The following is a 15,770-nucleotide window of genomic DNA, read 5'->3' on the forward strand; positions in this document are numbered from 1 at the left end:
CGCCTCCAGCTCCATTGCAGGGACTCCTGAAATATCTTCTGGGTTGAGCCTTTCCATTTCTCTCTGATACGTGTCTCTTTTCATGCCTTGATGCCCCAAGTTTCCATTGCTTGACTAGCTCTTTAACTAGATCATTCGCCTTTTTTTTAAATCTTGTATGTTGCTACCCAATCAATCTTACAGAAAATACGACATTCCGCCACTGTTCGTTCACACCTGCTGTTATTAAGGTGCCGGTAGCTACTAGGAATGTGACAGAAACGGGACAGCTTATTCTGGGTTTTCTACCGTAAGGCAGACTGACCTGGTTATATAATTAGTTGTAGCTGTGTGGCATATGACAATGAACAGGTTGTTTAGCTTTGCCCTTGGCTGACTGTCTAAGTAATGGAGGTAGTGATAGTCCCCAGCTATAGAGCTATGCTGGTTAAATGAAGTAATGCCGAGGAAGTATTTGCAGAAATGCAACTACTGCCCAGACTCCCGTGCTTGGGTGGGCTTCAGAGCTCCATGTTTACCCATCATTTCTCTCCCTCCCTAGCTGTCTCACCCCTTCTCTTTGAGGTGCCTCTTGCCTCCTTACTATTCCCTGACTGTGATTAGTTATGTCTGCTCACCCCATCTCCGCTTTTCCTAATGATAAGCTTTCTAGCTCACAGCTGAATTCATGCTGCCTTTTAGACTTCACTGTGGTTGTGACCATTTCATGCAGCCTTTCTATGAGGATCAGTGCCACTTGGCCCATTGCCGCTGGCCTCCATCTTCTGTTTGACGTTTGATTGTCTCTGCACACCTGGCACTGATGACATCTGCCCTGAACTGGTGGTGTTGATGGATCTGCCCTGTCTTTCTGTCTCCTTTACAGCTTGTATAGCACCCTCCTGGCTCATAAGAAACTGCATATAAGAAACTTCGCTGCCGAAAGTTTTACTTTCCTGATGAGAAAGGTTAGTGTGATACTTTCTGTGCTTATTGGCAGTAAATTGGCAGGAATTGGATGACTAGAATAGATGTTTTTTAAATGTGATTACTAAGTAATTTTATTAAATACATAAACAGAAGCTGGTCATTATTCTCAGCCATGTTGCCATAAGGTTTAGTCTTTGTTCGGTGGTTAGTGAGCTATAATTTGGATCATTCTGTTACTTGGGTTTTTATAACTTTCAGTGTACATAATATAAAGTGCCCTTTGGTCAGTGCAGGGAATTCTCTCACGGTTTCTTGCAAGGGAACAATAGCATTGTACCACTCATGTTTGAATTTTTCCTAGTGAATTTTAAGTTTTGGTAATAAAACCAAACACTGGTATTAAATGTCTTTTATGTTCATAAAATGTGAATATTTGGTTTACTTTAAAAGATAGTGTTGCCTTGTGTTCTTTTAGCACATGCCTTCCTCCCACACCAGTTAATTTATCACCCTCATTCAACAGCTGCAAGATTCTAGTAGCTTAAAGTTATTACATGTGTGCCTTTCAGAAACTTCCCAAATCCACTTAAATGATTTATATGATTTTTATATATATGAATGTATAAAATAAGAATGATGGCCTCTTAGTTAGATATACTTGTATTATAATGCGGTTTTCCATTTCTCATTTTAGGTCTCTGATAAAAATGCACTTTTCAATTTAATGTTTCTTGATCTTAATGAACATCCAGAAAAAGTGGAAGGAGTTGGACAGCTGCTCTTTGAAATGTGCAAGGGAGTCAGAAATATGTTTCATTCCTGCACAGGCCAGGTAAGCAATAGGGAGCAGCGCTTGGAGTTTGTGTAGAAGAGAATCGAGCAAATGCTAAGGGAGGGCAGCCTGGGACGCACAGGAAGCGCACACTGGGGAGAGTTAATAATGTGCTTCTTGATGCTGCTTTTGGGTACTCTGACTCACAGACTCGCTTCTGTCTCCTTCCTGAGTGCCTGGAGGCCTTCACACACTTGACTGATGGTCATGGGAAGATGGGGAGAGGCTGTTCTGTGATAAATTCCCCATCCTAAGGCTGAGCAGTGTGGTTGGTACTCACCTGTAATCCCAGCTCCCCCCCCTCCCCACATGTTGAGGCAGATGGATTGTAAATTTAAGCCCAGTCTGGGTTACAGAGTCAACAGTCAAAGCTGCCAGATCTTAATTATTCCATGTTAAGTCTTTATAAGATCAGAGTGATTTAAAAAAAAAAAAAACAGCTTAATACTTTCTTTAGAAAAAATTGTTATTCAAAAAAAATGCTAATTGCTGTCTCTTGCACTCCCACAGGCACTGAAGCTCATTTTGCAAAAGCTAGGACCAGTTACTGAAACAGAAACTCAACTTCCATGGATTTTAGTTGGGGAAACCCTAAAAAACATGGCCAAATCCACTGTAGTATATATCTATAAGGAACATTTTGGTGTGTTTTTTGACTGTTTGCAAGTAAGTTCTAACTGCTAAGAATGGGTGTGTCCGGGGCAGTCCTCATACCTGACTCTGTCGCTGCTCTGAGCAGAGCTGCACATGGTTGGACATTGTGTTACATCATCGTTTCCTGCACATTCCTCTGCTTCCTCTATGCATTGATTACAGCGTTGCTCCTCCTCCCCCTCTAGTCTTTTATGTAGCTGTGAGAATTGTCAGAGTTCCTGTTGGCATCTTGTTCTCACTGCCAGTGTGACTCAGGTGCTAAAACGGGGCTGATGTTACCTATGTCAAGAAGGCTGTGGGGACTTGTAAATACTTCCACAGAGCACAGGACAGGGTGCTCTGTCAATACTAGCTGCCACTGTCTAGTGTTGCTTGAAGCATGCATCTTCCTTCTGTATAAAGCAGGAGAGTGTGAGGCGGGGTGCTGTCCCAGAATATCTTGTTACTGCATGGTGTTTTGTAGTTATTTTCTTCATCACATTCTTGATTCGAAGGAGTCACTCCTGGAGCTACACAACAGAGTGACAGAAGCAAGCTGCTGTGAAAACTCTGAACAGATGAGGCGCTTGCTGGAAACATACCTGATCGTTGTAAAACACGGAAATGGGTCCAAAATACCACGGCCTGCTGACGTTTGTGGGGTGAGTTCCCAAGTCTGATGTGCCTAAGAGCTTGTTAAAAGCTGGGGCTGGGGTGTAGCTCAGTGTTATACACTCACCTAGCGTGTGCAAACACAGGATCCCCAGCACTGGAGGGTGGCGTGTAGGTTGCCATGTGTGCCTTGTGTTTTTTTTCTGTTATTACAGGTATTGTCGGAAGCATTACAGACTGACAATCTTTCCACATCGTGCCGGAAGACTCTCTTGGATGTACTTTCTGCTTTGCTCCTAGCTGAAAATGTTTCCTTGCCAGAGACCCTCATCAAAGGAACTATAGAAAAAGTAATTCACTTTAGGAGCTGTTACTTGTGTAGTTAATTATGTATTTGGCATTAAGTGTGCCTGCTGTGTATACAGATGAACATGACAAAGGCTCTGTCTCCAAGGGATTGTTCTTGTTGGGGTGGGAGCTGCGCCTTCATAACAAGAGCAGTGGCACAGTAACAGCTAACTCCCCGAGCAAGCATCAGGGAGCATGCCTAGGCTACTGTGCAGTGGGTGTGTGGGCTATGTGCCAGGGTGGGTATGAGACCTACCGTTCTCACTAGGGTAGGGAGCCTGGGAGTGAGGACTTCCACCATGGTGAACTGATAGCTTGGAGGTGTCTATTCAATTATACTTGTTAGTTCTACTTACTAGGGGAAAAGGGAAAGCTTTTCAAAGGACACATACTTGGAGAAGTCTTTTAAAGTTTCTTAACATTTGCCAAAAAAAGGGGGAAAAAAGCCCAGAGAAGGAGCATTAATGACTGACTTGTTTCCACACATGCATGTAGTCTGGGCACAGGAGCATTGGGAAGGGGGTGACGCCAGAAGAGAAGAGCTGTCTTGGCTTTAAAAAGTTGAGCTTTATCCTGCAGTTAGGGAAGGCCCTGGAAGAATTCAGAGCAGGGTCATGCTAAGCGGTTTGCAGTCTAGTGGGTTTGGAGAGCAGGCTGGACTGGGACTGAGAAGTCGAAACCTGAGTTCATATGGTTGTGACTGCCTGTACCTGGGAAGGAGCCAAGCCTCCTTGAGGGCGTGTCATAGTCACTGAGACGCCTGCTCTGCATCAGTTCCTCCAGAGCCCGCTAAGCCTGGATGGAAGGCTGAGTGGTTGTAGTGTGCCTGCCATCTTTGCTGTAGTCACCCTGGGGGTGAGGAGAGAACCGCCTTTTACATTTACACACACTTTCCATTTGTGCTGCTTCTCAGGTATTTGAAAGCAGATTTGAGAGACGTTTGATTTTGGATTTTTCTGAAGTCATGTTTGCTATGAAGCAGTTTGAGCAGGTAAGCAAGACATTAATTTTAAGGTACTTACCAAAATATGTCATGAAATAATCAAATTTGAAATCCTGTGGGTTTTTTGTTTTGGCTGGCTGCTTTTTGAGAGGAACAGATTCACTGTCTTCAGTGCTTGCTGTTTTAGTTAATATAATTTTAAAGAAATTATATTCAGTCAATAAAGAAATTATATTCAATTATATGTGAAACTTTGTATACTAAGTCATTTAAAATGACTTACTTGTGCAGTGCAGACTTTAATGCCAGCACATGGGAGGTGGATTTGACATGATGTTTAAGGCTGGGCCAGGCTGCTTAGATCCTGTCTCCAAAACCACCATACCAAAAATTCCTGAGGCCAGGTGGGATGCAAGTCGGAACTCACAGCACTCAGAGGTGGTGGCAAATGGATTACTGTGAGTTCAAGGCCAGCCTAGACTATATAATGGGCCAAGCTAGCCAGTGTAACAGTGAGACTCTCTCAGAGCACATACACACTCAAACATATATACACACACCCAATGATAGCCATGAGCCACTGTGGTTTTAGCAGTAATTGAATTATTTAGGAAACCATTTGGAAAAAAATGAAAAGTCAGTTCAGAGAACTTAGATGAGAATTGAAAGCATAGAAAATAGTTTCATCTTCAGCTACATAGCAAGTCTTAGACCAGCCTGTGCTGCATGAGACCCCATCTTTGCATGAGACCCCATCTTACCCCCACCCACACACACAGAGGAATAAAAAATAAATCTTACCTGTATGTGGTGGTGTATGCCTGTAATCCCAGTACTTGGGAAATGGCAGAAGAATCAGGTGTTCAAACTTAGCGAACACAGCCTGAGACCTTGTACCAGGAAAACAAAAAAACACCTGTGGGGGGTGTGTGTATGTGGGGTGTGTGTGTGTGTTGGTTTAAACCAGTCAGACAAGGCTAAAAGACAAGTGATTTGTTTTCCCAAGTTACTAGCAGTAGTCACAAGTAATCTTTATCTTATTTCCTCTGGTATCTACTCTGAACTCACCTAAATGAATTCTTCCTGAGATAATAGGTTTGGGCCTTATCAGTAGACTCCCTCCTCAAGTAGATTAGTTTTAGTTCCTTTATCCTGTACACCTTTTCTGGAGAGTTCTGTCTTAGGGTTTGATTGAATCCATATCTACTACTTAGGTTTTATAAGCGAGTTGCGTGTCCTTTTTTAACCTTCCCTTGACTTAGCCGTTACCTCACTTCACACGGTGGACACCTTGTCCGTGACTGTCTCCCAGTAGCATTCTGAACACCTCAGATGGCAAACTGTAGGCAACAGCTGCTCTTCGCTCCCCGAGGTCCCTCCTGTCGAGGGCTTGCTTTCTCAGCCACTGGATGGACATTCCACTCCGGTGACCTTTTGTTTCTCTCCTGGTTCCTGGGCCCTGTACTTCTCTCTCATTCCTGCTTTACCCCCACCCCTTTCAATCAGAGTTCTATCTAACAGGTTCTCGGGGTAAATGGCCGGACATAAGATTTAGCGTGCCTGGGATGTGTTCACTCCCTCCTGGCACTGCATTGGCAGTAGACCAGACATTAGCTTCATTTGTAGTTATTTTGTTATTTGTCTCAGTTATATTGTTGTAGTCATTTTCTGTCCCAGTGTTCCCAGTGTTGCCATCTGTCTTTATGGAGAACTTTAATGCTGATACTACTTAGGTTACACTCTTAGAATCTCTTTCCTGGGTGTTCCGGAATTTGCTTCTGTTAATGTGAGTAAATGTCCTGATCTTTGTCTTCAGCTGTTTCTACCGAGCTTTCTCTTATACATTGAGAATTGCTTCTTGATGGACAACTCCGTGGTCAGCGATGAAGCTCTGGCCAGCTTAGCCAAGCTCATTCTGAACAAAGCTGCTCCTCCCACTGCCGGCTCCATGGCCATTGAAAAATACCCTCTGGTTTTCTCACAGCAGACAGTGGGGTAAGTTCTCAATCTACTGCTTGTGATGGTAAGATTATTGATTCCTAATTGAATGTTCAAGTATACTACCCAAAATGATTGATTAATCGATCTATCTATATTTATATATCTGCACTAGAAAGAGGTCCATGGTAAATACTCAAGTGTGGCTTTGCACGTAGTGTAGTATGATTCCAGTTTGCAAAACGGTGGATAAGCATGGAAAAGTATGGGTGGAGCGATAAACCTATTAATTTTCTTTATCCCAGATGGTGATAAAGATTAGAAGTGATTATTCATTTTTAAGCTCACGAAGACTGCCTCAGTTTTCTGTGCATTTATTTACTCAAGTGCTGTTTGTACGTGGATCATAGGGTCACTCGGCAGAGCTGTCTCCGCCACCTGAAGGCACAGAGGTCTTCATCCTCGTACATGTTTGTCCTCCCGTTTTTCAAAATTCAAAAACAATTGCCTTGTTTCCCTTCTCCCCCAGCCTCTCCCGTCCCCTCTCCCCTACTCACAGTTCCCTTGCCCAGCTTTTAGTAGCCATACTCCCTCTGTGCCTAACCCTGAACCCACCAGTCGCGCCCCCCCGCCCCCCCGTTTCTGTGAGTATGTAAGGATTGTGCAGTACACCTTTATCTTTGCAGTTGGTCAGCTTTTTAACCTAGAACAGTTTCTTTGAGGCTCACCCAGGTTACTATATCAAGTAAGCACACTGCTTTGTTCCTGAGGATTCCCTGGTAAGAATGTCACATTTGTTTAATCATTAGCACACGGAGGAACTTTTAGGTTATTTCTGCCTCTTGGCTATTGCACATTAAGGTATTACGACCATTCATGTTTTCAACACTATAAATATCCCAATGTGGAATTGGGGATTTATGATAAGTAGGAAGAATCACTTCTGGCTTCCTAAAAATAGACTTTATAGTGACTTGAGAACGCATGATTTTGGAGAATCAAAAACAGTTTGTTAATTTATGACAGAAGCGACAGTTCTATCAAACATTAAAAAGTGTTTGTTGATTTTTTTGAGTAGTTTCTTTCTACTAAGTGGATTAAGGTCGCTGAGCTTGGCAGCATGTCCCAGCGGCCCCAGCCATTTATTTTTGTACTTTATTCTGTGCTTGCTGGAGTGGCTACATCTACCTGTTGCCATTCTGTGGTTTGCTGCGCTTTGAGACACTAGAGTAAGTATGTGGTTCCCAGAGTCTGTTAAGGTCTCAGCTTTGACCTTGACTGCGGTCCTTGGGGTGAGGGCTATTGTCCCTACAGCTCACAGCATTGGAGATTCTGGGCCTTGCCTTAGTCCCTTCGTACATCTCCTGCCCTGAAAATACCTTCTGTCAAATGCTGAACAGACCCTGTTTTCCTTAACTGAGCTTTGGCTCTTGAGAAATGGATGATGAGTAACTCCTGGAGAGTTACTAGACCTTACATTCCCTTGGCCTTCTAGCTTGATTTCCCAACCCAGAGCCAGTCTCCAGCAGGCGTATTCTTGCAGGTGTCCCCAAGTCTATGTGCCATGGAGTGAAGCAGCTTGGTTCTCAGCTTCCCTCAGAGAAGTTAGAGGCCCCCATCACACCTTACAGCTCTGTAATCCTCCTGAGAAAAGTATGGAGTAAAATAAGCAAATTAGATCTTTTCCACGACTCTTTTCTCTGAGGAAACAATCAGTTACCACCCTTCATAGAGACGATTTGTGTGAATGGCCCCTTTGTCTTAGCTCTTCCTGTGGAGACGTTTAAGTTATAGTTTGAGCTGAGTATGGTGACATGAGGTGGTAGGAAGAGTTGCAATGGCAGCCGACCTAAGCAACATTGGAGTTGGAGGTGAGCCTGGGGTCCGCACCGAGACCCTGTCTCCACAACTACAGAACCATCCCAGCTCTACTCACAGGAACCAGGAAGAGACATGGTGTGAATTTAAAGCCCCATCCACTGCCGTAGGCATTGGGGTTTGACTAGGAGTGAGACAGGCCTGTCCATCCTGCAGAAGACAGCGGCATGTGAGGAGGGACCTGGAGAGGCAGTTAGGCACATGAGCACAGAGGGACTGTAATGGTGGGAAGGATTGAACCTTGCAAGATCTGAGTTCAAAACTCCAGTCAAGAAGAGGAGTTGACTATAGGACAGTGACAACAAATAATGACTTTCTCTTTTACAACATCTCAGTCTTTTATATGATTTCCCTAGATTGTCATGTCATGCTTATTGTCAAAAAAGACTCAAGATATTATGACTGGCTAGACATGGTGGCATGCCTTTGATCCCAACACTCAGAATGCAGAGGCAGGCAGGTCTCTAAGTTCAAGGACAGCCAGGGCTACTCAAAGAAACCCTGTCTTACAAAAAGATAGGATGACTAGTGAGTTGGTAGTTAACTTACCTGTCTGTCATTTCTAAATGTTCTGTGTCCTGACAAGTATGGGAATCAAAAAAATAAAGTGACTTTTTGTTGATTTAAATAATAAAAATGCTTACAGTCTACTTCTCTTGTACAAGTTATCTATACTGGATGTGGGGAACAAGTTATAAAGCATATTATCATTTCTATGACTTTGCTTGCAAGAATAGAAAAGGGCTAGTTATAACTGTATAGGCTAATACATACTCACAAGCAAATGGTAAGTCACAAAACATCATTGAGGAACCTTGCTGCACATAAAGTGGGAGAAGAAATGTTAATCATAATAAAAGTGGCATTTGCCTATTTTTTTTTTTTACAAAAAAATTGTGACATCATTCTTCATTTGGAAAATAGTAAAGCTCATGTAGAAAGGAAACAGGTAGTTGATTTTAGTGGCTTATTTCTGCAATACCAGCAGCGGTCAGAAGGCAAGAAACAGGAGAATAGCCGTAAGTTCAAGGCCAGCCTGGTGTATATAATCGGCTCCAGCTTCCCAGGGCTCATAGCTGTACCATCTCAAATGAAGTATGACGTGAGGAATGGAGTAAGAGTTTGCTCCAGTCCTTCAGAAGTGCCCAGCAGTACACAGTACAAACAGTGCCTAGAGCTAGTTACAAATCAGTTAAACCAGAGAGGCCAGTCGTGCAGTCAGTAAATGGCTTGTGTCGGTTTATTTATATCCACCTGTCACCCCAGCTCCTCCTCTTTTTAAGATCCATCCTTTAAGACTTGTGCTTTGTTAAATAGCTGTTTGTTGTTTTTTTTTCTCTTCAGATCCTACTTAAAGCAAAGGAAGGCCGAGTCTAAGAAAAGAAAGGAACAGTTTCCAGTCTTAAACCGTCTCTTATCCATAGTTCAGTTACCCCCAAATAAAGATGCTGCATACCTTTCACAGTCTTGGGCAGCCCTTGTGGTATTACCTCATCTTAGGTAAGAAAATAAACTTGAATTTAACAAACACTTAATGTTTCAATTAAAATGATACCCATTCTTTTCCATCTTGTGACTAAGCCATTAATAGAAATTTGAAAATGTCCTTCTTCTTTGCACTTCATACCAGACCTCTTGAGAAAGAGAAGACGGTATCGCTCGTGTCCTGCCTCACGGAGTCACTCTTCCTGGAGGTTGACAGAGGGAGCTTTGGGAAAGGTCAGTCAGTCAGCACTTGTTCTCTCAGAGCACCAGAGAACAGTGCTAATGCTGTAGTCTGCTGTAACTCCAGAGGACAGTGGGGGGGGGGGGGGGCATGTGCTACTTGCACCCCATAAGTTGCCTGAACACAAGGAAAGTCAAGTATCAGAAGGATCTAAAACATGGGACGTTTGCATCCCCACTATCTCCTGTGCCTTCCCTTACTCACCTGAACAAAACCCTGCCCTGACACATTCCTCTGCCTGAGAACCCGTCTGTTTATTATTCAGTGTGAGCCTCAGGCTGACTGCCTGTTGTCTCTGTGCTGAAACTCCATGAGTTTATCTTAGAGTCCAGGACAACACACAGCGGCAGAAGGCATGGCAGCAGGCAGCTAGAGAGAGGGAAGCCGAGAGATTGTTTCCAACAGCAAGGAATCCCAAAAGCTCCAGAGCTTTCTCCAAACAGTACCACCAGCTAGGACCAAGTTCAGATACACGAGTCCCATTCAGACCACTACAGTGCATCACTAGGAAGCCTTCCTGCCTCCTGTAAGCAGGACTAGGTTGCCCTACTCCAAGTCCCAGTACCTGCTATATGTCTTCCTCAGAGCCTGACAGTTTAAAAGCAGATATTTGGTCTTTCTCAGTGCCTTATTTTAACCAAACACATGTACACTGTGATTATTTACCCACAGAAGTATTAGTGTGGTATAGAATATTACACATGTCTTTCATAGCTCAAATACTGGGCATATGTATCTAGTGGCTACTTTATTAGGTTGTGGCTGCTTCAGCACAGAGCATTTGGCCATTGCAGAGCATTGTACTCCACACTCTGGGGAGGAAACTGGCAAAGGGACTGTGTGTGTGTGTGTGTGTGTGTGTGTGAGAGAGAGAGAGAGAGAGAGAGAGAGAGAGAGAGAGAGAGAGAGCGAGAGAGCGCCAGTCTGGATTGTGGTAGAGGGTGGACTATATCCTTTCCTTGAAATTCTTGGAACCGAAAGGTGCTTCAGATTTTCAAGTGTGTGTGTGTATGTGCACATATGTGTGTTTGTGTGTATATACATGTATACACACACACACACACACACACCCACATTGCTGGTTAGGAGCCCTAGACTGAAAATTTCAGATCTAACATTGTGACTTGAAAGCTAATTGTACACCGTAGCAGGGTTCACACACTTCAGGTTTGGAGTAGAAACACTTGCTTTTTGTCAGACAATGGTGTGGATTTTATTCTCTGCTTCTGAATATGTGTTCACTGTAAGAAAGATACAATATCTGACTTAGAAACTTTCCTCTGTTGGTTTCTATTGCATTTATCCCTGTGACATATATAGTATTAGAAAGCACAGACTCCCCTTCTGTAAGTAATGGGTTATTGGTGAGATGCTTCACAATTGAGGATAAAGTAATGTGCTTTTCCTGGTTTTCTGCTCTTAGGGAATTTATTCGTTCTTTGTCAAGCTGTAAGCACTCTGCTAAGTTTGGAAGAGTCTTCTGAACTTCTTCATCTGGTTCCTGTGGACCGAGTGAAGCACTTAGTGTTGTAAGTAAATGGCTTCCATTTGTCCTAACAATGAGTAAACTATAAAACGCTCCTGTTGGTATGAAGTCTTAGATATATCAGAAATCTTTATACCTAAATACAGTCACGTGGTAATGTTGCCGTAAAAATTTAAAGCATGGTTCGCTTCTCTGGCAGTTCACTCTGCCTGCCCTACTGCCTCCATCCTGGGAGGAATTACCGCCCCGGCGTGCTTCTTTACCCAGCACAAACCTGACTCTAAGGCCCGATAGCTCTTCATACAGGTTTATGTCTTCAATCCACAAACCCTTTATACAATAAGATTACATCCAATGGACAAAGATACAGACTGCCCTTCCATATAAGATAAAAGACCTAAGATCCTTAGAATGTTCATAGCTACCCAACACCAATTAAGTCCACCTAAATCTAGCTCATCCTTCTCAAGCTGATCCTCTCTTTCTCTCTCCCCTCTCTCCACCTTCCCTTCCTCTGCCCAATCACTGGCTCTTGCCTTTATTTTACTAATTAAAATGGGAAGAAGCTTCTAATGAAGTCACCTGAGTACCATGACTAACCCTTCTTGGGGCAGTGAAATTAACATCAAAATACAAATGGCTGCAGGACAATCCACGACATGGGAAAAATAAGTTGTTAATAGATTCTTCAACTAAAATAAGTAACTTATGACAGACTAAATATTTTAAATATACAGTCATCTTTGCAAAGGAATATTTATAATATTCCTAGGTTTGAAGTTATAAAGTTAAAACGTGAGCTGGATTTTTTTTTCTTTTTTCTTTTTTGAAATAGGGTTGTTACATAGCCCTGAACCTCTGTAGACCATGCTGGCCTTGAACTCAGAGAGATCCACCTTCCTCTGCCTCTCAAGTACAAGATTAAAGGATATTCATTCCCATGTCCAGCCCAGGTGGATCAAAAAAAAAAAATATTTTGTGGTGCTGAGGATGGAACCAAAGGCTTCACATACACTAGGCATCCACCCAGTGTTACCCTTTTCTTACCTCTTTAATGACGTGCCTATACATGCTTCTTTTACCTCCTGCTGTTCTGCCTCACAGTGTGTGACCTGCATTTTCAAGAACTTTCCCTGTTCTGTTGTTTGCTTTGTGATGAAACGGTCTAGTGTGGTTTTTCTGCTGACTCTGGAAGTAGCATTGGTTCATCATTGAGGATCCTGTTGTGGTTTCTAGTAGGTTGAGGTCAGGGCTCCTTAAACAATATATAGTGTCTAGGATAGCCCCCAGCAGAGTTCCTTCCCTGAATACTAGTATTTCTGGGAAACCCTACTTCTGTGGTAACCCTCTTACTGGAATAAAGTCTGAAGTCCTTACAAGTCTGCTGCTGAGTCGTGACATCATCCATATTTCCTTGTTCCCTTGGCCCCAGCTGTACTGGTCTCTAATGTTCCTGTAGGTGTGTGTGTGTATTTTAGTGGTGGGTGATGCTTTTGCTTCAGATACCCTCATGTCCTCCTTTCTGTATTCTCTGAGCATCCTGTATCACTTTACGCACTGGTTCCTGCCATCTGCTCTCTTGGTGCCTCTATATCCCCCTTCCCCTGAATACTTTTCTCCCCAGCATTTATCACCACACTACTGAGTAGTTTTTAGTGCACTGTGACTACCTTTTCCTAGAATGTGAGTTTCGGGAGAATAAGAACTTTGTCTATGGTTTATTTTCAATCCTGTGTCTAGAAAAGACACTGGCATATGCCAGGCTCTCAGACCATGTCTGTTATAAAATTGGCAAATGAGGGTCTGTAGCCTGTCACGGTGGAGCTCTGAGATATGGACTGCACTTTTCCTCCCCAGCTCCATGCCTGGCATGCAGTAAGCACTTGACAAATTTCACATGTGCTCTTTGGAAGCCACTGCCACTCACAGCTGTGGATTGGAGGTCCAGAGTCAGATAGATGTTCTAGTCCCTCCTCTGCCTCTAGCTAGCAGATTGTTTCTAAGCACATTGCTCACTTGGTGACCTCATCTTCATCTATAAAATGATGGATATCTCTATAAATCTTATGCCTGCTGCATTTTATATTTCCCTCATCATCAGACATTTCTCAGTAACTCAGCAGTATGATCAGTTTGACTCTTGTAAATATCTTGTTGCAGAACATTTCCGACGGAACCATCTGTGTTGCTGTTAGCTGATCTCTATTATCAGAGGTTAGCATTATGTGGATGCAAAGGGCCACTCTCTGAGGAGGCTTTAATGGAATTATTTCCCAAGTTACAAGCAAACATTTCAACTGGTGTCTCCAAGGTAATACTGTTGTGGGTTCAGCTCGTGATCACTCACTTCCTCATCAGGGTGTTGCTGTGGGTGATTTTAATCAGAGTGATCACTAAACACTGGCCACAGTCTGATCACAGCAGGCCTGGTTAGGATGATCAGTAACATTATAAACCTTAGGGTTCTGCCTCTGACTATTCCAATTCAGTAGGATTAGGGTAGAAAAAAGCTAGATAAATAAAATAATTTTTCTTCAATTTACATATTCATAGGTGGTATTTGTGTGACTAAATCTCCATTGTACAGCCTTGTATAGTGGACATTTTATGGACCAGAAAATTGTGCTTATACTAATAGGTAAACGACCTATCTATGTTTTACAACCTAAAACTACAATGTGTTCTTGTGATATGCTGCTGTTCTCAAAAAGTTTTCAAATTTAGAAAAAATAAAACTTAAGCCAGGCAGAGTAGTAGTGTACACCTTTAATCCCAGCACTTGGAGACAGATCTGTGTGAGTTCAAGGCCAGGCTGCTCTACATAGTGAGGTCCAGGACATCCAGGGCTGCATAGGAGAAGAAGAAAAAAAAGGTAGGAATGAAGGGAAGGGGAAGGGAAGAAAAAGGAAAAGAAAAAGAATTTTAGGTGGCTCACCTTGCCCAAGTGTGTGGTAGCTCGGGAGACTGGAGCTGCTGGCTGTAGCTGAAGTACATGTAAGCGTAGGGAGGCCCTACTTAGTTACGGTCACAGCTAAAACAATGGCATTGTGTTTGCAGCCTCACCACTTGCTGTTGGAATTAAGTGTTGGTTGTTGTTGCATATGAAACAGTGGCTGGAAAAGGCAGGCTTTGCACTGATGAGACACTGCCTCTTGGGTTTTGTGAGCCATGGGCAGTTTCTTCCTTCGTGTAAACTTTGCATCTGAAATCTCCTTGTACTTTCTCTAGATTCGGCTTTTGACAATAAGGATCCTAAATCATTTTGACATCCAGCTTCCAGTTTCAGTGGAGGTATTGTAATTATTAGAGTATAAAAAAACCAAAGCATTAACATATTACTTAATTTTTAAAGTGATACTTTTACAGAAACTATGTAAACATATGATAAAAATTGGTATTTTTGAATTCATAATCTGGTCTCCCTCTCAGTCTGCTAAAGGTTCTTTCAAATATCGTGGGGAGCAGACCTGGTGAAGGCTCGTTGCCATGGGAGTGTCTGTATCTTCTTTTGCCTCTTTCCTTTGGAGTTTAAAGTCTCACTGATTCCTCTTTTCACGGAAGCGTAAATTGGGTTTTAGTTTCCGTTTTCCAGTATCTTACACAGAACCACAGTGACCTCCCTTAGATGGATATTTGCATGTGCAGAATTGTTTCCATTATGCAAATACTAGAAGTAGAATTGTAAGGGGGAAGGACGGTTTTTTATTTCAGTAGATGCTGTTTGAAAACTTTTGACAACTTCCTATTTACTCTGTGTGGAGTACACATGTAGGGTGTGTGTGTGTGTGTGTGTGTGTGTGTGTGTGTGTGTGTGTGTGTGTGTTTGCTTTCTCCAGCATACTCTTGGTTGGCTTTGTGTTTTTTAAACCTTTCAGCTGAGCATAGTGGCACACACGTTTAATCCTAGCGCTCGGGAGGCAAGAAGCAAGTACTTTCTGTAAGTTTGAGGTCAGCCTGACCACATAGCAAGTTCCAGGCCAACCAGGGCTGCATCGTAAGACCCCATCTCATAGATCAAAACCTTCAGTCATACCTCACGCTCCTTTTGGAATCAGAGTTCTGAGCTGTGTTGTGTTTTGTCTGACTTTTCAGGATGATGGGCTTTCTGAGCGGCAGTCAGCCTTCGCTATAGTACGCCAGGCTGAACTAGTACCAGCAACTGTGAGCGATTACAGAGAGAAGCTTCTGCACTTGAGAAAACTAAGGCATGATGTGGTGCAGGGTGCAGTCCCTCAGGGGCCACTGCAGGAGGTAACGGGCTCTGTCTTCCTTCCTCCCTTTAAAATTGTGTATTATGTTTTAATCTTATTTGGGACATACCACATAGTTATCAACAGTGAAAACATTCTTATCACAGGGTAAAGCAGACCTTGCTTCTCTTCCATGCTTCCAATTACGTCATTCTTTCAGCCCATTCAATAGCATAGTGTCCTGAGTGTGTGACGGTGTGACACAGTGACTGTCA

General features: G+C 43.0%; 1 protein-coding gene across 2 annotated transcripts in view; it reads left to right on the top strand.

Annotated features, from left to right (window-relative positions):
- The window catches only part of UTP20 (UTP20 small subunit processome component), a gene marked incomplete at its 5' end in the record, with an annotated part of 78,305 nt that overhangs the window by 6,196 nt on the left and 56,339 nt on the right, over positions 1-15,770 (top strand). For both annotated transcript variants that reach the window (XM_080935039.1, XM_080935038.1), the window contains 13 exons: positions 866-947; positions 1,604-1,741; positions 2,252-2,407; positions 2,890-3,036; positions 3,202-3,336; positions 4,248-4,325; positions 6,094-6,272; positions 9,438-9,593; positions 9,724-9,812; positions 11,243-11,348; positions 13,466-13,616; positions 14,534-14,596; positions 15,398-15,556. In XM_080935039.1, coding sequence (XP_080791165.1) covers positions 866-947; positions 1,604-1,741; positions 2,252-2,407; positions 2,890-3,036; positions 3,202-3,336; positions 4,248-4,325; positions 6,094-6,272; positions 9,438-9,593; positions 9,724-9,812; positions 11,243-11,348; positions 13,466-13,616; positions 14,534-14,596; positions 15,398-15,556 — 1,639 coding nt within the window. The remainder of the gene's footprint in view (positions 1-865; positions 948-1,603; positions 1,742-2,251; positions 2,408-2,889; positions 3,037-3,201; positions 3,337-4,247; positions 4,326-6,093; positions 6,273-9,437; positions 9,594-9,723; positions 9,813-11,242; positions 11,349-13,465; positions 13,617-14,533; positions 14,597-15,397; positions 15,557-15,770) is intronic.

This window comes from Micromys minutus, assembly GCF_963924665.1.
Source record: "Micromys minutus genome assembly, chromosome: 22".
Lineage (NCBI taxonomy): Eukaryota > Metazoa > Chordata > Mammalia > Rodentia > Muridae > Micromys > Micromys minutus.